The 21,634-nt window shown below is 46.3% G+C and overlaps 2 protein-coding genes and 1 long non-coding RNA gene across 5 annotated transcripts; 2 read left to right on the top strand and 1 right to left on the bottom strand.

The window, feature by feature from the left end:
• The first annotated feature begins 5,280 nt into the window (after nucleotides 1–5,280).
• Nucleotides 5,281–6,137, top strand: CB2H6orf226 (chromosome B2 C6orf226 homolog). Its single transcript, XM_047859516.1, has one exon. It carries the CDS (start codon nucleotides 5,288–5,290, stop codon nucleotides 5,546–5,548), a length of 261 nt encoding a protein of 86 aa, XP_047715472.1. The 5' UTR covers nucleotides 5,281–5,287; the 3' UTR covers nucleotides 5,549–6,137.
• A 2,032-nt stretch (nucleotides 6,138–8,169) lies between these two features.
• Nucleotides 8,170–13,178, bottom strand: RPL7L1 (ribosomal protein L7 like 1). 3 transcript variants are annotated; one of them, XM_047860917.1, is made up of 7 exons: nucleotides 13,004–13,178; nucleotides 12,285–12,393; nucleotides 11,443–11,606; nucleotides 10,322–10,459; nucleotides 9,433–9,542; nucleotides 9,026–9,240; nucleotides 8,170–8,589 (listed from the first exon to the last, which is right to left on the bottom strand). In XM_047860917.1, exons 1-6 carry the CDS (start codon nucleotides 13,015–13,017, stop codon nucleotides 9,032–9,034), a joined length of 744 nt encoding a protein of 247 aa, XP_047716873.1. In that variant the 5' UTR covers nucleotides 13,018–13,178; the 3' UTR covers nucleotides 8,170–8,589; nucleotides 9,026–9,031. The 3 variants fall into 3 exon arrangements, with proteins under 3 accessions (XP_047716873.1, XP_047716875.1, XP_047716874.1); XM_047860919.1 differs by having other exon boundaries at nucleotides 9,026–9,135; XM_047860918.1 differs by having other exon boundaries at nucleotides 11,443–11,603.
• A 165-nt stretch (nucleotides 13,179–13,343) lies between these two features.
• LOC125166845 (uncharacterized) lies at nucleotides 13,344–21,634 on the top strand. Its single transcript, XR_007152555.1, has 2 exons — nucleotides 13,344–13,500; nucleotides 20,248–21,634. It is a non-coding gene; the product is annotated as an uncharacterized LOC125166845 (long non-coding RNA).

Genomic DNA, 21,634 nt, shown 5'->3' with positions numbered 1-21,634 from the left:
TAGAAGATACTTGAGCTAAGTCTTGATTCTTTCCGAAGAGGTTGTAATGACATGGGGAAATGTTTCAGTTATTATGTTAATTAAAAAAAATTTTTTTAATGTTTATTTATTTTTGAGAGAGAGAGAGAGAGAGGAAGGGCCAGAGAGAGAGGGAGACACAGAATCCGAAGCAGGCTCCAGGCCCCGAGCTGTCAGCACAGAGCCAGATGCGGGGCTCGAACTCACGGACCGCGAGATCATGACCCTGAGCTGAAGTTGGCCGCTTAACGGACTGAGCCACCCAGGCACCCCTATGGTGTTAATTTAAAGAGGATTAAAAGATGCACAGGTAGCACGATCTGACGTTCGTGGAGCCACCACACCAGCTTTGGCTTGCTTGACACCAAGTTTAATTTATAGGAGAAAGAGCTTAGAAACGTTTATCATGTGTAAACTATTGTTATTTTGGTTTTTCTGCTGCTCGCTGCCCAATTCTAACTAAAATATGTACTTTATATCCCAGGGTCCTAGCAGGAACACAGATGGGTATTTTGAAGATGTTAGCTACCTCCAGTGTTCTTTTTTTTTTTTTAATTTTTTTTCAACGTTTTTTATTTATTTTTGGGACAGAGAGAGACAGAGCATGAACGGGGAAGGGGCAGAGAGAGAGGGAGACACAGAATCGGAAACAGGCTCCAGGCTCCGAGCCATCAGCCCAGAGCCTGACGCGGGGCTCGAACTCACGGACCGCGAGATCGTGACCTGGCTGAAGTCGGACGCTTAACCGACTGCGCCACCCAGGCGCCCCTCCAGTGTTCTTTACATAAGTTAGCAGGGGAAATTGGGGGGTACAAGGCCTAAGTTGAAATCACACCTGCCTGCTTTCACTCCAATGACACATTCTTCTTATCCTTTTTGCCAGCACCAGGTTCCTTACCTGGTGGGTGACTCAAACCTTTACTCCTATAGGGTCTGAGTCCTTGGTGGTCTTGACTTTGTTGGGTTGCTGAAGTTTTCGGGACCACTGGTTGGGAGGATTTAAAAAAATTTTTTTTAATGTTTATTTATTTTTGAGAGAGACAGAGACAGAATGCAAGTGCGTTAGGGGCAGAGGGAGAGGGAGACACGGAATCCGAAGCAGGCTCCAGGCTCTGAGCTGTCAGCACAAAGCCCGATGCAGGGCTCGAACTCACAGACCGTGAGATCATAACCTGAGCCGAAGTCAGGCGCTCAACCGACTAAGCCACCCAGGCGCCCCGGGAGGATTAAGAGACACCTCAGTGACTCCCCTGGGCTCCAGATCTAGCCCCATCTCTATTATGCAGTAGCAGCCTAATTTTCTCTAGTAATTGGGCTTCACCAACCGAGACATTACAGAGGCGCCTTTCTCTGCCTATTGGATCAGTAGCAGGAGAAACCAAAATGGCCAGGGCCATCTCAGCTTTCAAGTCATCAGTTCTATGATTGTCATATGGTGGGAAGTGTTTCTCTCTGGGGTTCTAGGATCACCACGCCCTCTGAGTCCATTCCATTATTGGAATGGGAAGCAAAAATTCTTCTGGTAGGTTATAGACTTTAGGTGTAATAGTGAGGAGGCTCTGACTACCCCTACCTCTTGGTTATATATGACCATGTATGGTTATGGTTTAAGGAAACACTGCATCGGGTAGGATAGCCCCTGCACCTTGCAAAGTGTGGTTTCTCAGCTATGCTCCAAATGAGCCTTCAGCAGGCCAATCCACCATTCTCTCTTGCCTGCTGCTTTGAGGTCATGGGGCACACGGTAAGATCAGTGAATTCCTTGGGAGTGAGCTCATTCATACATTTCCTTGGCAATGAAATGTGAGCCCTGGTTGGAGGCGATTTTGTGTGGAATGCCATGGTGATGGGTAAGGTATTCTGTCCATCAGAATACCTGATGCTGACAGAATAGTGGTGCTGACAGAAGACTGTAGGCAGAGGAGGTGAATTCATACCTGGAATATGTGTCTGTTCTCATGAGGATAAAGCACATGGAGTCCTTCCATGCTAGGAGGGCCCAGTCAAATCAGCCTATAAACAGGTGAGAATGGTACCCAGTCAGGGACTCAGCATGGGGCTGTAAGTAGGATGGGCATTCAGCACTGGTCACAGCCAGATTAGCCTCAGAGAAGGGAAGACTATTACTGAACCAAAGCATAGCTTCCATCCCTGCCACCATGAGTCCACTGAACAAGGCCTAAAGTGCCTGGGGAAAGAGGGTCCACAGGACTGTCATTATGTCCAACGGGAAGACCATTCTTTCCCATGTCTTAATGTGGGGTATTATGGCTACCTTTCCTTTGGCTGTTAAACATTGCCACCTGGCCTTTACACTACCAGGATACCATTGTTTCCACTGAGATCACGGAATCCAGTTCTACTGATTCATCCAGCATCCCCCACTAGCATCTCCAGCCTACAGAGGACAGCCATTAGAGCAAGTCAAGGATGTGGGTGACTCTCACCAATGCATTTATCTCCCTCTTCCTTTCCTTTCCTTTCCTTTCCTTTCCTTCCTTCCTTCCTTCCTTTCCTTCTTTCTTCTCTTTCTTTCTTTCTTTCTTTCTTTCTTTCTTTGAGTAAACTCTGTGCCCAACACGGTGCTCAAATTCTTGACTCCGACATCAAGAGTTGCATGCTCTACTGACTGAGCCAGCCAGGCACCCCTCACCAATGAATTTCTTAATGCTTTGGCAAAGAGGTGTTTTCCAGACCCCCTTAAAATATGTCTTGAGGGGTGGCTAACCAGGTTGCACATAATAAATCCAATCTGGCATGCCCACCTCTCTGAGATTTTGGATTCTTTCCTTTACATTATGCCAGGGAAATTCTGGCATTTCAAGTTTACTAACTATAGGCTACCATTAAATCCAGGCTTTAATTAACCAACCTCATAGACTATTTATGCCTCTCCCAGGTGCTTGAGCCAACACATTAAATCCCAAATCCTGGATGAGCATCCATGGACTTGAGTTTGGGCAAACTGAACCTGACATTCCACCCTCCTGGGTCTATTTCCCTTAGAACCCATTCCCACACATATTGCTGTGGCTCCTGCCAAGACAGTTTAGCAAGATCTGTAATTCCTTCTGTCTGGGCGTCCTCCTCTCAGCGTGGGCCTTGTGCTTCTCTGCCCAGGCTGTTCTGGGATCTGATTTGACAAGGGCCAGGGAAGACTGGAGGTGGGGAGAGTCCTGAAGCTGATGTCTGGGGAGACGGAAGCCAATGTCTGCCCAAATGTCCCCATTTCATCTCAGAGTCCCTCGGTGCCCTTATGTTAGCATATTCTTATGCTGCCCTAGAGGGCTGAGCACTTAGCACCACAACTTGGCAACCCCTACAATGACATCCCGGTGCCCATCCTCAGCCATGTGGGCTCTCTTTGCCTATAGGGGATGAGGGACCCCTCCAAGATGCCATCAAGGTGTCCTGATTCCACACTCGCATTTCCTGTCAGACATTGATAATTTCCAGTTTTCTCCCTGTGGCCATGAGAAGCCACACGAGGCCACACCATAGTGAAGAAGAGCCACAGCTATTTGTTCTGCCATCTCCCTCCCTCAACAATGCACTATTATCCACTTCACCCCTGCCACCCCCCACCCCTGCCCAAGGATAATTTGAGTAATGGTGACACCTGTGCATGCAGTGAATCATCTGGGTGTTCTTCCCCCACTGCAAAGAGGCTTCCCCTGTGCTCTGAATTTATGATCAGTCCAATCTCAGTATTCTATCTGAGGCTGTTCCTGGAGCCAATTCCTTTATTGGTGAGTGTGGACAGGAAACAGAGGACACACATGTATTGGATAATTTGAGGAGAATTTAATAAAGGGACTATTTATAGAGGGTGGAAGGGTGAAGGGAAATCCCAAGTGATAATGCAGTGCCTGGAACTGGTAACAGGCCTGAAGAGGTGAGGAGAGCAATGGCAGGGCCCTAAAACCAGAAACCAGGACCCTGCAGCCAGTGGGAATCCTGGAGGGAGAGAAACTGAGGAATAAATACCCTGGCCTCCTTCTCCTTCTCCTTCTCTCTTCTCCTGCTCACTCCCACCCCCCCACCCCCCTACCCCCCCCCCCCCACCCCGCACTGGCCAAACCCCAAAACCTATTGCAATGTCTGTAGATGTCAGTGTGCTGGAAGCTGGGTGGACAAGGGTGGAGAGAGGACCTGGAGGGACCACAGAAAAGAGTCAGCATAGCCACCCACCTAGTTAGAATATTAATAACCATCTTTGTGGGCATCACAGAGACATTTATGATGTTGCCATTTATAAAGCATCCAGGCAGTCATTTGCAGAATGTCTCTCACTTTGCTTTGCTCATTTCTTCAAGATTAGATTCAGAGTGAACCTTTTGGGCAGGAATACTACAGAAGAGATGTATTATTCCTACACCCATAGTGTCCTTCTCAGTGCATCACATCAGGAGATACATGGCGCCAGCTTGTTCTATTAGTAGTTAGACTTTGATTACATGATGAAGACAGTGTTTGCCAGATCAGGCTAGCTTTCGATAAACTTACAAACCTGAGAATTGTTTGTACTAACTTTCTGAGCAGCCAGAGGGACTGTAGCACACCTGACCTGCCTTCATCTTTTCTCATCCCCTCTGGGAACACCAGGAATAGAGTGTTGATGGTAGGAAATGGGGTGAGAGTGTCAAGACTTTCTATTGCAGTCACTTGTTCCCAGTTCTCCTGAGGTCACTGGAAATCTGTCCACAGCTATTTTCTGTCTGGAGCTGCGGAGTCCGGTGTGGAGAAGACCCCCCTTGCCACAGGTCTCTACAGGTGTAGGTGCGCATTTCTGCGCATGTGTGAAAGTAAGTTTGAACTCCAGCGTCCGGCGGGCTCAGTCGGAGGACCATGTGACATTTGATTTCGAGCCCCAAGAGATTACTTAAGAAAAAGAAAAAGAAAAAAAGGAAACAGGTATGTGCACCTTCCTATGCATGTGTGCCAAATTGGGTCTTTTTGTCCGCATCAGCGTGTCTACATGCACGGCCCATTCTGTGCAAGCCTTCAAGTTCCTTCTAAAGCATTGCACGTTGCAGGCTCTGGTGTGGGCTAAGGGTGTGTGTGTGTGTGTGCGCGCGCGCGTATATGTGTGTGTGTGTGTGTGTGTGTGTGTGTGCGCGCGCGCGCGCGAAGCGTTTCTGCGCGGAGCAGGTCGCAATTCTCAAGTGCTCCCCCCTTTTTGGGCCGGCTTGGTATGGCCTGCGAGCTCCTCTACATTTCCTCGGACGGTGGTTGCACCCACCTCACCCGGAAGTGCTTGCCCGCACTCATGTCAGGCTTGCGCCCCGGCATGGAGCAGCACAGCGGTGGGGTCCGCCCTGACCCGGGCCCGCCGCCCGCGGAGTCGGCCCCCGCCTCGGTGACCCTGGCGCAGCTCCTGCAGCTGGTCCAGGAGGGCCGGGAGCTCCCGGGCCTGGAGAGGCGCTGCATCACAGCGACCCACGGCGAACCCACGGCGCCCCGGCTCCCGCGGAGGCCCAAGCCCTGGGAGGCCTCGGGGTCGGCTGAGGCCCCCGCGCCGCCGCCGTAGCCCCGGGAACCCAGATCCCGTCGACCTCGGGTCCGGGTAGAAGAATGCCTGGAGGGGCCCGGCTCGGCGGAGTCAACGACTGCGCCTTCCTGACGGCACGTAGTGGGTTCCTGAGACTCGTAGTTCTTTGCCTTTTAGACCTGGAGAGCGTGACTCTGTTCTGCATAAATTCGGACCTTGGATGCTGGCCACGGTTATTTATCTTTTATGCATTCGCCCCCGACCTGTCTCAGCTGAACTTAAGCCTCCTGGGAGAGTCATTGGAGTTGTCTTGTATCCGAGTATTTCTGGACCAAGATCCTCATTTTAAAAATCCGGTTTCGGCCCTTACAGATGATTGAAACAGATCTCCTACTTTTTACTCTCTGCGATGCATAGATGTGCCTTCATTTTTTTAAAATGCTACTGAGGACACACTAACGGGGTTTGACCCACTGAGAACAATTTCGTTAGTAATGTAGGAAAACGTCAGTGTTTATCTCCCGGTTCAACTAATTCTTGTGAGTTGGGCAAATGAACTTGGGATTCAAGAGGTGTTGATCTTAGCCATTCTCCAGGTCAGCAGCTAATAAAAGGTTTAATGATTAAACTTGGCCCTGGAATGACTTCAAAGATACATTAGGCCAACAAAATCCTAAAGCGTTAAAAGAAAAGCCAATCAACAAAAAACTAGAACCTTTGGCTCTGGGAACCAGTTGGGTCACGATAGAAGCTTAGAACAGAGGGAGAGTTCCTACAACTACTTTCTGAAGTCTCTAAGTAGGTGTGCCACGTGGCTTACTGCCCCTACTCTTGCTTACTGAAACTAAGGTTTTTGTTTTCCCTACATCTAGAACATATATGTGTATGTTGATAGTTTTGTATGTGGACAGCCATGAACAATTCACAATTAGCATATGCTATCTACAAATCATACGACTAATTTTTCCCAGAAATGATAGTTCCACAACTTGTTCAGGGAATGGTAGATCATAGTGCACGATACAGCAGTACATTAATTTTTTTGTAAACATTTATTTTTGAGAGAGACAGCGTGCGAGCGGGAGAGGGGCAGAGAGGGAGACACAGAATCCAAAGCAGGCTCCGGGCTTTGAGCTGTCAGCACAGACCCAGATGCAGGGCTCCAACTCACCAAGGGTGAGATGGTGACCTGAGCCAAAGTTGGATGGTTAATGGACTGAGCCACCCAGGCACCTCAGCAGTACATTTTTTATAACTTATATACATAGAATTCCAAGTTAATGGTTATTTTGCTTAACCTTTTGAACAACTGTGTGAGGCACACATGCTACATTAGTTCCATTTTGCAGGCAAGAATGGAAACGTTTTTCTTGTATTTAGCTTTTTTTTTCCTCCCAGAGAAAGGGGAGTGGGGTAGAGAGCATGGGAGAGGGGCAGACGGAGAATCTTAAGCAGTTTCCACACTCAGCGTGGATCCTGAAGTGGGGCTCAATCCCATGACCCTGGAATCATGACCTAAGTAGAAATCAGGACACCCAGGTACCCCCTTCCTGTATTTATTGTAAAACGTACCTGCAGTAGAAACCCTGGGCATCCACATTCACAAATGCTCTTTTCCCATGGCTTTTGATACGTCATCTTAAAGTAATTTGATTTCACAATGCTTTAAAATATAAGAGTAAGCTCTAACATCTATTCCTGGCAGGTTAACTCTTGAGCCAACCAACCTAATTACCTCATAACCTGGCACATTTTAAGGCATTGTTCTAACTCAACCTCACAGCTATGTTTGAGGGCCCCATGGGCCAAAAGTGCAGCAAAGCTGATCATAAGGGACCAGGGGACACAGTGGTTAAACGTTTTCAAGTCTTAACCTATGCCTGGCACACTCACCAACTTCTCACATGGCAATTGAGGCAATGATGTGACAGGAACAGAGGAAGGCCCACCTAGGAGGGGGGCACTGATAATAAAACAAGCAGGATCAGATTCCCTTTCTAGGTCTATGTCCCCAGGAGCCCTAGTGGTGGTCTATACATGGTTACCAGCAGGGTAGAGAGCAATACTTTTGGAGTCTAGACTATGCAAGGAGAGGGTTTAATAAAGGCTGCCTGGGGCCTAAAAGACCTAATAGTACTAATTTCATCCATGCCAAACCAAGAAAATCCCATCTTGAAGCCCAGCAGAAATAAATGGGGAGCATTTCCCTGAGGCAGATGGTACAGAGGGCTCCGGGATCCACCACTGTGATCCTAACAGGAAATACCCAATTGGCTCCAAGGGAAAAAGCTATCTTGGTAAGCTTTGGTCTTCCACAGGACATGGGACCAGAGGAGACTAACAAGGTCAGGGCCCAGGTGGTCAATCCAGATAGTGCAGGACTTCCTCACATAAGGTGCATGGTCCCTAAGAGAAATCTATGAACATAAAAATTTCCAAGCAATGATTTGAGTGTACGTATTTTCCTGGGAAAAGGGTCCTTCCCTTCTCATAGACCCAAGAAAAGGTTAAAATCCTGAGCTAGAGAAAAGGACTAAATCGACCACAGGCTATGATAAGGAAGCCACCAGATACACTTCAGGCCAGCCAAGTCTGAGAGCTCACAAAGCGGTCACTGAAAAGTCAGAACACAGACTCACAGCAGAGACAACTGAGAACCGTGTTTGTGCTCTTCTTTGTAACTATATTTTAAATTCCTTCCAAAACAAAGGCCCAAGAACCCCCAGGTTCAAGTATGTCCCTGAGTGTGGTCCACTGCTGTCTTGTATTCATGCTTGGATACTCAGTTGCTAACATCAAACCCCAGAATGGAAGATGTGACGTAGCAGGATTCTCTCTTCCATGGCATGAGTCCTCTGCTGACTTAAGGGGTGACAGTCCAGTCAACGTGGAAAACACACTGGAATTTTTTCTTGGAACTGGGCTGTGATGAGACGTGCCTGCCAGGAACGTCATCATCTTTTCCTTGACTCCCCCCACTCTAGCTTCTGAAGGTATAGCAGAAAATATCTTCTTTGAAGATACTGATAACAATTCCAAAAGACAAAACACACCTCCAATGTGCTGTGCTTTCAGATATTCTGAGGAAGAAGAACATAACTTCGTTAATAGAAATTTAATGACAGTTGGCACCTAAGATTAAGCAATTTCAAAAAATTAAGATACCTTCCACAAAATAGATGGTTTGTATCTTCAAATCCTTTCTGAAATTAGTTAATATTCTCTCCCCATTGCCAGGTAAATGACCACAGCAATACAGAAGATTTTTTTTGTTACTCAACATTTTCTAGCCTCTGATTGTTGGAATACACATGGGAATGCCCCATGTCCTAACCAGGCATTCACTGTTTCAAGCATATTTCCATCTGTTAGACTTGTAGATACCAGTCTCTCCCTGCCCTCTACCACTCAAACGCCAAAGTTACTCTCAGATACTGGTAAATGCAAAAAGAATTTTTAAGTGGCAAAGGATGGACCATCACATCAGCCCAAGGCCAGTTTTCAGCCCTGCCTCACCTGGGTTTAATTCAGCTGCCGAATGAGCTGATTGATGCGTTCTCCTCGATAGCCTGGTAAGCCCACCTCCTTGAGAAAGCCCACTCTATTCTTGGTAGCATGACGGGCCACTGAGAGATGGAAAGGACGTAAGAAGTCACAAATGGCCTGGAAATTCTTCCCCGGAAAGGCAATTTCATGAATGAGGTCTTCCAAGCAAATAACACCGTACTTCCCTGGGAAACATAAGGATACAGATTCCTTTATTCAACATTTCCCCAGTATATACTATGAGGCTGTCATATGCTCACAGCTGGGCACTCTGGTAGGTTCTTGGGACTCCAAGAAAAACAGTACCTAAATCCCACATCAAGACCACCAGAGATCCTTGCTTTCTGCCCAACTGACCCCTAAGATGCAACACTCACCCAGGTGCTCCTCAATCACTGTGTTGTCTGTCAAAGGGATGGTTTTACTCTTGACCTTGGCTTGTCCACGTTTCAAGATGAGTTCCCGGACAGACTTCAGATTTGGAAATCTATGTGAGGCAGAATAAAGTACAGCCTTATCAGCCCCTGGCACACTGCATACACTGGTCACTCGGTCCTGCAGCCTGGCTGAGGAGGGATTCTCCTACTACCCCTCCTCCCCACCAAGAAGTGCAATCACGCTGCAGCTGGGATGCCTGCAAGTACACAAGCAAGGAAAAAACCAGAGTGGCCCTATGGAATTAAAAATTACAATTTATGGATAGAAATGTTCATTGTGAAAAAAAAAAAAAATTACTTTCCGAGGCAAAAATAAAACAAACACTGGCTTACAATCCAGGACTTTGGCCTTATAGAATCCTTTACTCAAGATGGTTAAATCCAAGCGCTTGCTGGGTTTTAATGTTTGAAAGGAGACTACTCGAACTCATGACCCCAAGATCAAGAGTCACACGCTCTTCTGACTGAGCCTGCCAGGCGCCCATGAAAGAACACACTACTCTTACACAAGCACTGCCCCCAGCTCTGCCCCAAGACTCCCAAGAATTAACTCCTCTTCTACGCATCTTACTCAGCCTTAGCTTACAAGCGAACAAGCCCTGCCGTGGTACTTTTCGTGTCACGTCAGCAGCAGCACCACCTCCTGCTCTGTCTGCCCCATGTTCCAAAGTTCTATGGCTGGCAGCTGATTTCTGGGAACTGTGGTCACCACAAAATGTTTCTTCAACACAGCAACACGAGCCCTGGAGGATAACACTCGCATGCTACTGTTCTCATCAGGCTCACATACAATCTAATATGAATCCACACACACAAAAACCTTACTCACCCCCAGGCCACATACGGTTCCACTATACGCAGCGTTTTTATGGTCTGGGGGGTCACTCTGAAAAAGACACCACTGAAAATCTTCTTCAGGCGAAGCCTTGCAATGGTCCTCTGCACCAGTGAACTCACCCCATTAATCCTGAAATGAACGACAGAGGAAGTCAGGTTCTATTCAGTTTTTGTCAGTCCGACAAGGACCTATGAAGTGACTGCCACTACAGGGCATCCAGAGAGCAAGACACAGACTGTGCCTCACAGGTGAGGTCAGAAGGTGGCAGCTATGTAAACAGGTCATTCTCACAGGATGTGGGGCAATGCTATAGGAACAGAATGGGCCCTGATTTCGTGTGGGGTGTGTATGAGTTGAGTGTGGAGGGCTGTGCATGTCAAGGAAAGGAAGCTGGACTCTGTGGGCAGTAAAAGCACAAAAAGATTTTAGGTACAAGAGACACAATCAACTTCCTGATTGACAACCACTGAGGAGAGCGTATCAGACGGATCTGAAAGCATGACACCAGAGGCAGGGAAACCCAGTTAGCTAGTACGATGGTCCAGGAGAGATTATGGGAAATGGTAGGGAGGTTAATAAAGAGGGCTCAAAGATATTTAAAGCCCACAGGTTTCTGGTTTGGATGACTGGGTAGGGGAAATAGGAAGAGCCAGTTGTACATGCAGACAGACTGGGTAAAGTACGCCTCAATGAGGAAAAAGCTTAATGAGCTCTCCCCAGCACTGAATACACTCTATCCACTTGACCTTGGTTAGGTTCCTAGAAGGATGCCTTGATTCCCACAGTTCAGGACTTTCTGCATCTATGCCTGGAAAGCCTTCCCCAACACTTGTGAATTCCTCCCACGTCTGCAGGTCTCAGCTTCAAGTTCCTGCTTTAGAGGGTCCACAACCAGTACTGCCTTTGCAGCAGTTGACCCTCATTTCACTTGGTATATTTTCATGTGTATTTGCTCACATCAGTCTCCTTAACCTTAAAGAGAAAAACCCCAAGTTCCTGGCACAACTTGTCTTAGTGGCTTAAAGCCTATTATAAATCTCATCTCCCTAGAAAGGGTCCTAAAGCTGAACTAGTAGTTTGCCCCAGCCTACGGAATCTGGTAAGTTCCTCACCTTTGGATGCGTACAACAAAGGCCAAGGAATGTTTATCCGGCACTTCCAAACCGTGAGGTTTCACTTCTAGTCGTCTGAGGCGCACCCTGTCGCGTTGCTGCCGCCAGGAATCATGTAGGAACCATTCCAGTCGCTTAAACTTGACCTCTTTTCCTTTCTTCTGCTACAGAAAAGGCAGACCACCATCACCATTCTGTGCCTCTAGTTTTACTTCCACAACAGTAATTCATTGGTCACTATCCATAGAGTGTATTTCCCACTATGTTCCACAAAAAGAAGCAAACATACATCTTCTATTCTAGATAAGGCAAAAACGAGATACCCAAGGAGTTTTGAAAACTCAGAAACTACAAAAAAAAAAAAAAGTCTCTGATAAATAAACAAGTTAGTTTACATGCTATTAGCCAACATTACCAACAAACATTTATGGAACCTAACACTGTGTTAAGGATCATAAAGTACAGAATAAGCATGAGCTTGTTTCATCTTCCAGACTCCAAAATAAGTATCTTCTCAAAACGTTTAGCAAGTAGCAAAAATTGTTTGGCACATTACAAAAAAAAAAAAGTTTTCTTCCAAGTAAAGAGAATGTTTGGTTTTTCAAATCACTTGGTGTGAACCCAAATAGTACAACGTCTCCTCCACTTTTCCTTAACAAACTACTCAAACATTTTACCCGCAGAAAATTAGAAATATTTGTTAAATGAAGACATGAACTGTATACCTGCTGTAATAGAATCGACGGGGAAAGGGACTGTCCATACCAAATCTAGTTCAACACATGCTAGATATAACTCACCAAATACATCCTAATTCCCTTCTCTTGGTGCCCCATCATTACCTCCTTCTTGTCCAAAAGTGCCTGCTTCGCTTGAGTGGCTTTAAGGGCCTGATACGCCTTCCTCTTTTTCAGGAGATTTTCTGGAACCAAAGGAATCTTTTTTCTTTGCCTGATACGGAAAATTGCAATCAGAGATAATGTTTAAAGAACAAATTTTCAATGAGCTTCTAAACCATCTCTTGGGCTTTGAGAAACATTACTCTCTTCAAATTCCGAAAGACAGACTTCCCTGAAAACTGTGGTGTCTGACGCCAGTCCTCAAAACGGACCCCTGAACATTCACTCTTTTCTAAGCGGTAAGAAGTCATGAACCCCTTGGCCACTAGTCCTCCTCTGCCTCCATGAAGCTTTTACTGTCACAGCCTTTTAAAGACACTAACGGCTACATGCTCCTAGTAAAACTCCGTGGGGCTGGGGCGGGTACAGACCTATCTGCAGGGGCAATACTCAAGTCAAGCTGGGTGAACCCAAGACTAGCACTCTCCAGCCTGCCCCCAAGGTTAGTAACCCGAATTTGACGGCGGCTTCCCTCCACCTGAGCGGCAGGCCGAATCCTACGGCTCCTTGCTCTTCACCCCACTCTCTGTAATCTGGAGTCTTTTCTATTCTCTTCCTTCAGTCCACAAGTATCCTTATTTTCCGCCACTGAGGAATAAACACCGTGGATGGCACCGGATGCTCAAGACCCCACTGGAGAGACTCAAACCCCAAACACTCACTCTTGCTCCGCCATGTTTCCAGTGCTGTGGCTACCGGCTACTGCTCATGCGCAGCCCCACCACGTGGGAAAGAAAGGACCGCTCTATGTGTACTTGACCATAGAGATGTGTCTTCTAGCTGAAGGTTTATAACACGGGTAGTCCTGCCAGTTAGCTGCAGTGAACCGCTGAGGTCTCGCTAACACAGATTCCTTGCCGAAAATTACACAAAGTTTCCTTCGCACTGCTTTCGAGCACTCTAGAGTCTGCGTCATCTTCGAAATCCCGCCCCCTTCCTTGACGCTAATGCCGTTGGCTGGGCTGTAAATAAACACTTCCCGCTTCCTACGACTTCCGGTGTGGAGGGCGCGCCTCTCCTTCCGCTTCCCCTCGGCTGCGCGTGTGCAGGAAGGGAGACCGTCTGGCGGGAGAGGCTTTTTGCTGGATGGCGAGAGCTGGGGCCCCTGTGACTTTGGTTCTCACGTGTGGGTGGAGGTGTTTGTGGACGATTTCGGATGGTAAGGAGTGCAGCTTCCGTTCTGTCAGCCTGGCTCAGTCAGCAGGACGCAGAGCAAGTTATTTAACCCCTCTGTACAGTGGTTTGCTTTACCCATAAAGTGGACCTACGCGATAGCGTTGCGAGGTTTATGTGAAATGTTCCATGTAAAGCGCTTAGCACAGTGTCTGAGTGTAGGACACGCAGCAGGAGACACTAGGTTAGTTATCAGTGCTGAATCGAAAACTAGAAATTCCTCTTTGTCATGTCAGAATCTTCCCTCGTACAGCGCTCACCACCTGGAATTTGCTTCCTTTTTTCCTGGTCTTCATGAAACAAAAATAACCGACGTCCTGTATTCTGGAAACCTCTAGTGCAGTGCCTCTAGCACTAATATGCATAGTAGTCACCTGGTGGTCTTGTTAAAATGCAGATTAAAAAAATTTTTTTTAAATGTTTATTTGGCGGGGGGGGGGGGGGGGGGGGAGGGGCACAGAAAGACAGAGAGGGAGACGGAATCCGAAGCAGGATCTAGGCTCTGAGCTGTCAGCACAGCGCCTCACTTGGGGCTCAAACCCACAAACCCTGAGAACATGAACAGAGCTGAAGTCTGATGCTTAACAGACTGAGCCACCCAGGCGCCCCTAAAATGCAGATTTTAAATTCAGTTTGTAGGGGAGGGGGGAGTTGATATTCACTTTTTTAACATGCCTCAAAGTGATGTCATCCTTCAGGTCTGGATTGCACTTTAGCAAGACTCTAGTCTCTCTCCTTTTTTCTAAATTCCTTCATCCCATTATTACATTTTTAACATTTCTTCATGATACTAGGAGGGCAGGGACCATGGCTGCCTTGCTCACGGCGGTTCCTAAGGGTCTAGCGTAGGTTTCTCAATCTCGGCACTACTGGCTTTTGGGGCCAGATCATTCTCTATCATGGCGGGCTTTGTGGGGCGTTTAGCAGCATCCCCCTACATGCCAGTAGCACCTCTGCCCCAGATGTGACAAACAAAAATGTCTTCAGGCATTGCCACATGTTTAGTACAGTATGTATATTTATCCCAACGTCATTATTTGACCCTCGGTACTTATAGGCATCACCGCAGACTTTATCCTGTACTGTTTGGCTTATTGTGTCCCTAATCAGATTGGGTGCTCTGAAGGCAGGGAACTTACCTCATACTTCTCCATCTGCTACAGCTCCTGTCACAATAGTGGGCAGGTGCTTTTTAGCTAACCTCAAAGCATCATATTGGTACGTGCTCTGTAACTAATCCAACCAGAGAGAGAGTGCCGTACACAGAGCTCATTACCTGATGAATAAATGTCGAAGGACAACATAGTCTTTGGAATCAAAGACTGGTGTGAGACTCCTTCTCACTAACTTAGCACTTCACATGTCTTTGTAAAAAGGCAAAAACAAGGGTCACCAAAGTGTAAAACGTTTATTAGATAGTAATCAAAGAACAAAAATAGGTCAATATTTTGTAACTGTATCTATCTACAGATAAGAGGTAGGTCCTCTGGTACTGAGGGTAGTAGGAGAGAAGGAATTTCAGGGCTATTAACAGTGGCTGAAAGAGACTTGGAGGCCACAATTCAGGATAGGTTTTCCGAAGCCAGCAGATGGCGCTAAGAGAGAACTTATTCTCAGTGCCAAAGCCATCATTCCACAAGATGCAGAGGAAAAGTGATAGAGGCCTCCTCAATCCAAAATTATTCACTAAGTGAATACATGTTTACTGAGCATTGACCCAGCGTGAGGCAAGATACAAGACTTTTTATTTCAAAGTGAGGATATCGAATGAGAATGGGGGATGGCCTGTTGTCATAGGCCCCTTTTGGGAATGATTAAGACTATGCAACTATACGCAATGAGGTAGGTTTTCATGTCCTGAAATCTTAGTGGTGTTTTTCTTCTTTGTTGACCTGCTGATGACCATTTCCATTTCCTAACAGCATCCCATTTCTCTTGTGGACTGGTCTCTACTTCATCGTGTACAATCATGGAGTAGGGTAGGGTATCAAATCTAAATGTTTGTCCTCCCAATACATAAGTTGAAGGGGTGTCTCTGAAGATCTTTTAAACTCCTTCCATCTCCCTAGTGGGAGGGGGCATGAGACACTAAACTTTGGGTTTTGAATCTTGAGCAGAGTGATAATGGAAGAAACATAGGTTTGGGGCAAGACTTTAAGGATTTCCACCTACTAAGATCTGGAGTTTCCTTGTTCCTGTCTTTCTCAAGCCTAATGGTTCTTCAGTCTTTTCTTCAATCTTTGTCTTTCCTGGGGTGCCTGGGCAGCTCAGTTGGTTAAGCACCCAACTCTTGATTTCAGCTCAGGTCATGATTTCATGGTTCGTGGGATTCAGCCCCGCTGTCAGTGCAGAGCCTGCTTGGGATTTTCTCTCTTCTTTTCTCTCTGCCCTTTACCCTTGCACGTGCCCTTTCTCACTCTCTCTCAAAAGAGACTGGGTGGCTCAGTGGGTTGGGCGTTTGACTTCAGCTTGGTCATGATCTCACGGTTCGTGAATTTGAGCCCCACATTGGGCTCTGTGCTGACGGCTCCGAGCCTGGAGCCTGCTTCAGATTCTGTGTCTCCCTCTCTCTGTGCCCCTCCTCCGCTCACACTCTATCTCACTCTTTCTCAAAAATAAACATTAAAAAGAAAAAAAAAGTCCTTTCAGGGCAAACCTTTGCTGGCTCTCTGAATTGACTCCAGGGTTCTTTTCCCAGCATATTCCACAATAGGTTACTTTTGTATTGTCTGCACTCTGGGATTATTTGGACAGTTGAGGGACAGTTATGAGACTTCAGGAAGTTGACTTTTGTTATGTTTCCAGCTTTCCTTGTTGCTTCCTCAGAGAGTGACATGAGGTTACCAGGACACAGGTGAGAAAGAGATCAGATGAGCCTGGAGTTGGGGAAGACAACGTGGCCAACAGATTTTGATCCTGATGAAAAACAAGCATAAGGAAGCAAAAGTGTGAAGGAAAAAGGAGAGAACATGTGAAGGCCAGCAGCCTTTGAGGGTCCAGGATAGACACAGGCAAGCTAGAGTAGGAAGTACATAGTGTGCAGGAGGGTAAGACCAAAAACAAAACAGAAAAACCGAACCTTTTCTGAATTATTTCAGGGACAGTGGCTCTTAGCTTCTCCCACCTTCCATACTTCTTCAGTAACACCTCATTTTACACCTCAGGAAGTAGAGGACCAGGACAAATCTGCCCAGTTCATAGGCAAGGAAGTTGAGGCTGAAAGTTGCACTAAGAGATCTAATTATGTGTTAGACGAGGTACTAGAACCCATTTCTAGATTCTGCTGCCCAAAGCACTTTCTGCCCACTCTGTGGTACTGCTTTCTCAGACCTTCACACAAGTGATTTTTTCCGAGGATCTTCATGCCTTTCCAAGTGTTTTCAAAGGCTAGGCTCCAGCATATGCCCGTGAGAAATGCAGATTAGGGCTTCTTATAATGGCCTTTCACGGGCAGCAACATAGACGATTCATATTACAGAATCCACTTTATACTATGACAGTGCTCCTGATTTCTCCATAATATTTAACCCTATAATTACAAAATGCCTTTATCTTCATTCCCGCACAAAGTATCACACCTGTTTCTCAAATGTAACTAAGGATGAACTAAGAAGCAGGGCACTGGAATACAGATCGCAACTTTACCGAAGTGGTAGGTCGGGAAGAATTTTAGCCCCGGTTTCTTCTCTCCCGAACTCCAGTCACTTCCCAAATGTAATGCAATTATTTGTGTGCTTGTTTCCTCTCTAGACTGTGAGCTCTTTGAGAGTAGAGGTCATACCTGAATTATCCATCTAGCCTGGTGCCTGTAAACTGCTCAAAAAATGTATGGTGGCAAATGCTGTCCACCTTCAGCTGGGTACCCAGGAGCCCTCACTCTGTCTCCGAGAGCATAGAGGCAAGGCTGAAGCAGAGTCAGAGCCCGGACCCAGGGCCTATCCCCTTGAGGACAGCACAGCCAGAGTGTTGTCTGAGCGATCTGTTTCAGTGCCCCCAGATTGTTTTCTTCCTTTTCTCTTTGCCCCCAGTAATCCACTGGCCCCTTTCCTGGAACACAGCCCCCCGTCCCCCATACACAGGACCGAGGGCTTTAACCATCCTCAGAGAAGATGCCTGGTCTTTCCTCCGGGCAAGCCCCTGGGGAACAGAGTCTGATCCGAACCAAGCAGCCAGATCATCCTTCCTTCTTCATTCATGGGACACTCCCATTGCAAATGGTCTGAAGAGGGGAAAGAACATCATGTTGGGCACACATTTGTCCTTAGCAAGAGAATCTTGGCATCAGAGCAACAGTGCGTAAAAGACATGAAGGGATCCATCCAGTGATGCAATTATTCTAGCAGTAATTATTCTTATTACGTCCTGCTTCTATGTGGATTACTGCAGAATCTTGATTTCCTGACTGCTGCTTTAGGGGTGGGGGTGGGAGTGCGGGTGGGGCACAATTCAAGCATAAGGGATCCTAGGCCCCAAAGAAAAATTTAAGGAGTCTTATACCTTCACCCCAGAAATACATTTCACCCTATGGTAGTTTCTCTAACAATTTGGGTAGCATCCCTCTTGTGAGGGCAAGAACTCAGAAGCGCCTCAGAATTTACAGTTAAGGTTACAGAGGTATTTCTCAGTGTAGTTTGGTCAAATGTGTGCAAAGAGAAACATGTTAAGTCTGAAACATTAAAAAAAAAAAGTTCGCGCTTGGGTGGCTCAGTTAAGCGTCCAACTTCGGCTCAGGTCATGATCTCCTGGTTTGTGGGTTCCAGCCCCGTGTCGGGCCCTGTGCTGACAGCTCAGAGCCTGGAGCCTGCTTTAGATTCTGTGTCTTCCTCTCTCTCTCTGCTCCTCCCCTGCTCATGCTCTCTGTCTCCAAAATAAATAAATATGTGAAAAATTTTAAGAAACATGTTAATTCCGGAGTAAGTCTTGTGTAAAACAGTTTTCTGTACCTATGCCTTAGCCTTCTTGTCCTTAACTGAAACAAAAAAAATACAGTGAAGAAAACCTTCTGCAGATTCAGGCTCATTTATCTAACTTCTCAAATGGCCCCATTTTTACTTCCTTCCTAAAGGTCCCACGTGACATCCTTAAGGACCCACGTGACAAGAATAGGGCTGGAGGCCCGACAAGTACATGACTAAACTTTCTCACCGACCAACTCTGTTGAATCTGGAACTGTTTGGAAAGGCCAGTCAATGAAAACCCTATCCCCTCACTAGTTAGGCTCCTGTTTGGGAACAGTAAATCTATTTCAGTAGAACTCCTACTGAACGCTTACTTACCTTTTTCTTCTGGGAAAAGAGCCATTCCTATTTGCAAAATCAAGACAATCACAGTTGCGCGTTTTCCCAAATCTTTGGCTGTATTGCAATGGTTGTTTCATTTTGTAATCTCCAACTAAACATTTCCTAACCATGGATTAACAATATAGTTACTGACTGGTTTCTTTTAACAGTATTTATCCAACATAACAAAATAAACTGCGATTTGTTATACTTTTTTTTACAAAACATTTTATAAATATTTTTACAAAATGTATACAAAGCAATTTCAAGTGAGACATACTATACAAATGAAGGTATTTAAGCAAATAAAGCCCACACCACACTGACAGTGAGTGACGCATCCTCTATAAGTCAAGTCAGTCTGTAAGGCCTCCCTAATCTAACAAAATCTACTAAATTCTTCAGAGCTAAAATAGTTCTTTTTCGTAATTGCCAGTTTAAAATTTGCTTTATCTTTAGGCAGTACTTAAGGACACAGAAAATCAAATGCTTAATAACAAATGCACACTTTTCCACAACAGAAAAAAAAAAAAAGAAGATGATTTTTGTTACTGAGTACAAGTAGTTCTAAAAAATTGACCTTGACTAATGAACCTGAACAACTCAAAGCTGGCCGTCTGAGGCGGAGCCCTCTGGCCCTTAGCCAGAGGGGGCTCCACATGCGAGTTATGACCCATGTGCGCAAAACCTAATCACAGGAGTAAAATACATTTCGTAATCTTCATTTGTCATTATCTAGAATCTTTCCTCCATAGAAAGTAAACTTACATACAAGGACACAAAAATTTACAAGTTTCATTTTGGTAAATTAGGCTCTCCATTTGCTAGACAAGTGTTAGGGCTCAAAAGACCCTTTGAGATGGTATACAGAAAGGCTGGGATTGGGGTAGCAGGACAGGATGGGGAAGAAAGGGAGGTGATGAATGTACATGAAGCTTATCTTTTAAGAATTCCACTGATTGGCAATAATTAACGTAACTCATCAGTAGCCTACGTGAAGGCTTCCGGGTAGAAAGTTCCACCATGAGAAGAATTTGATTAGGAGGGACCACCTTTAAGTCTTGCTAGGAATGAGGGGAGCAGGAGTCCTAAGAGAAGAAGAGCCTACAAAATCATGGGGTTCAGGGCAGGGTGTTACCCCAGGCGGCCCAAACAGAAAGTTCCAACTGGCAATACCAACTTATCCTTCTAATATGTTACAATACAGGAAAAAAGGGGAAATCTGCAATTTGGACGTTGGCACAAGTAAGGAAAAAATGGGAACCCTAAAATGGCCCAGATTTTCCAAGTTCTATTGGCCGGCAGGTGGGGGTGGGGAGAAGGAACTTCGCTTTTATGAAGGCTGGCTGGCTGAGAGAGGTTTCTTTGAGTGCAGGGACAGAGGGGCAGGGAGAGAGTCTGGGTCTTCCGTTGCCGTGTTTTCCAATAATCAGAAGCCTTCCTTTCCAACGCAGGCCAATCTGGAAAAGAAGCGCCCAACATGATGACAATGGGGTCATCCCCATTCTGGCAACAGCCAGAAACAGGTGCTGGCAATGCGTCAGAGTGGAGACCAGTGGGTGCAACCCCTCAAGCCAGAGAGATCAACAGGATAAATGAGAGAGTGCGTGCACATGGGAGGAAGAATGGGTGGGTCCACACTGTCACCAGAATGACCTGATCTCAATAGCTCAGATACGTGCACGCGCACGTGGGGCAGAGTGCATACGAAATACCGTTATGTCGCTTTCCCAATGACAGGAGAGAAGGGCTGGTTACAATGACACTGGGAATGAAGGTAACAGCCGAGATGGGATGAACTGGGGCACGAACACAAGGAAGGAAAACGGGGAAAGCTCCCTGAAAAGAAATATAAATAAATAAAGCAGTAAGTCATGTTCACTAATAGGAACACGGGCCACACACAGACCGTGACAGGGCGTGTCCTTTGGCTCTCAAGTGGGAATCCCGTGTCTCAGCTCTTTTCTTTCAGTGGGGGGCTGGCTGGTAACTTTGGTTTGTCTGTGTTTTGGTAATGATTGCTGCCGGGGGGTGACTACTGTTCTCAGACAAGAAGCATAAACAAGGCCAAAGTCCCCTTAGAGTTTAAACTGAAGTATTACAACACAGTTTTCAAATGAAAGTGCTTTGGACTCTTGGCTATTTGTGGGAGAGGGTGCGGAGAGGTTAAATGAAAGGAAACCCAGCAACAAAAACGTACAGCATACGTTGACTATATCCAATTACAAAACGCAAAACGCTTGTTTTTTTTCTCAATAGTTAACATATATATGCTTTTACATATATACATAGTATACTCCTCAAGGCTCTCTCCCGGCCTCCCCTGTACACTGTGCCACTTAACTCGTTTCCATTTTCCTTTATTTCAGCCTGGTGAAAATTTTCTCAAGTCGTGCCGTTGCAACTAAGAACAGAGCATTCCCTAGATGAAACTCAACACGCGTATGCCGAAAAGCATGAGGTTTTGCTCCAGGAGCATCGGAAAAGCGCTCAGACGATGAGCAAGGAAGCCCTGCGAATGCCCTGCTTGTGTGCTACTGGCTGCTTCCTCGGGGCCGTGGGGTCCCTGGCGGAGCGGCCGGCAACTTACTGCTCAGAGGTGGCCCGGGGCGGGGCGCGGGGGGTGGGGTGGGGGGGGACAACCGTGCGGTCTCCCCTCCAACAACAACAAACCCAAAACAACGAAATTTGGAGATGCAGTGGGACATTCTTTCACAAAGTAGCTTCTATCAGTCCTGTTTGATTTTCTTTAATAAGTCTGTTCTTTTCAAATGACTTAATGATTGTCAGAATTTTACCGAGGGCCAAGTGTACTGTGATCTCAGTGAGTTATGGTGTTTT

Source organism: Prionailurus viverrinus, chromosome B2 (genome assembly GCF_022837055.1).
Source record: "Prionailurus viverrinus isolate Anna chromosome B2, UM_Priviv_1.0, whole genome shotgun sequence".
Taxonomy (NCBI): domain Eukaryota; kingdom Metazoa; phylum Chordata; class Mammalia; order Carnivora; family Felidae; genus Prionailurus; species Prionailurus viverrinus.
The sequence above is the reverse complement of the archived record's forward strand: the minus strand, read 5'-3'. Positions and strand labels throughout refer to the sequence as shown.

What these genes read in the sequence shown, in the direction of transcription:
- CB2H6orf226 (XM_047859516.1), top strand. Translation starts at nt 5,288, where the DNA reads ATGTCAGGCTTGCGCCCCGGCATGGAGCAGCACAGCGGTGGGGTCCGC.
- RPL7L1 (XM_047860917.1), bottom strand. An exon ending in CACTTTTGGACAAGAAGGAG is followed by an intron (nt 11,607 to 12,284) that starts GTAATGATGGGG and finishes CCTTTTCTGTAG; the next exon opens with CAGAAGAAAGGAAAAGAGGT. An exon ending in AGTGATTGAGGAGCACCTGG is followed by an intron (nt 9,241 to 9,432) that starts GTGAGTGTTGCA and finishes TATGTTTCCCAG; the next exon opens with GGAAGTACGGTGTTATTTGC.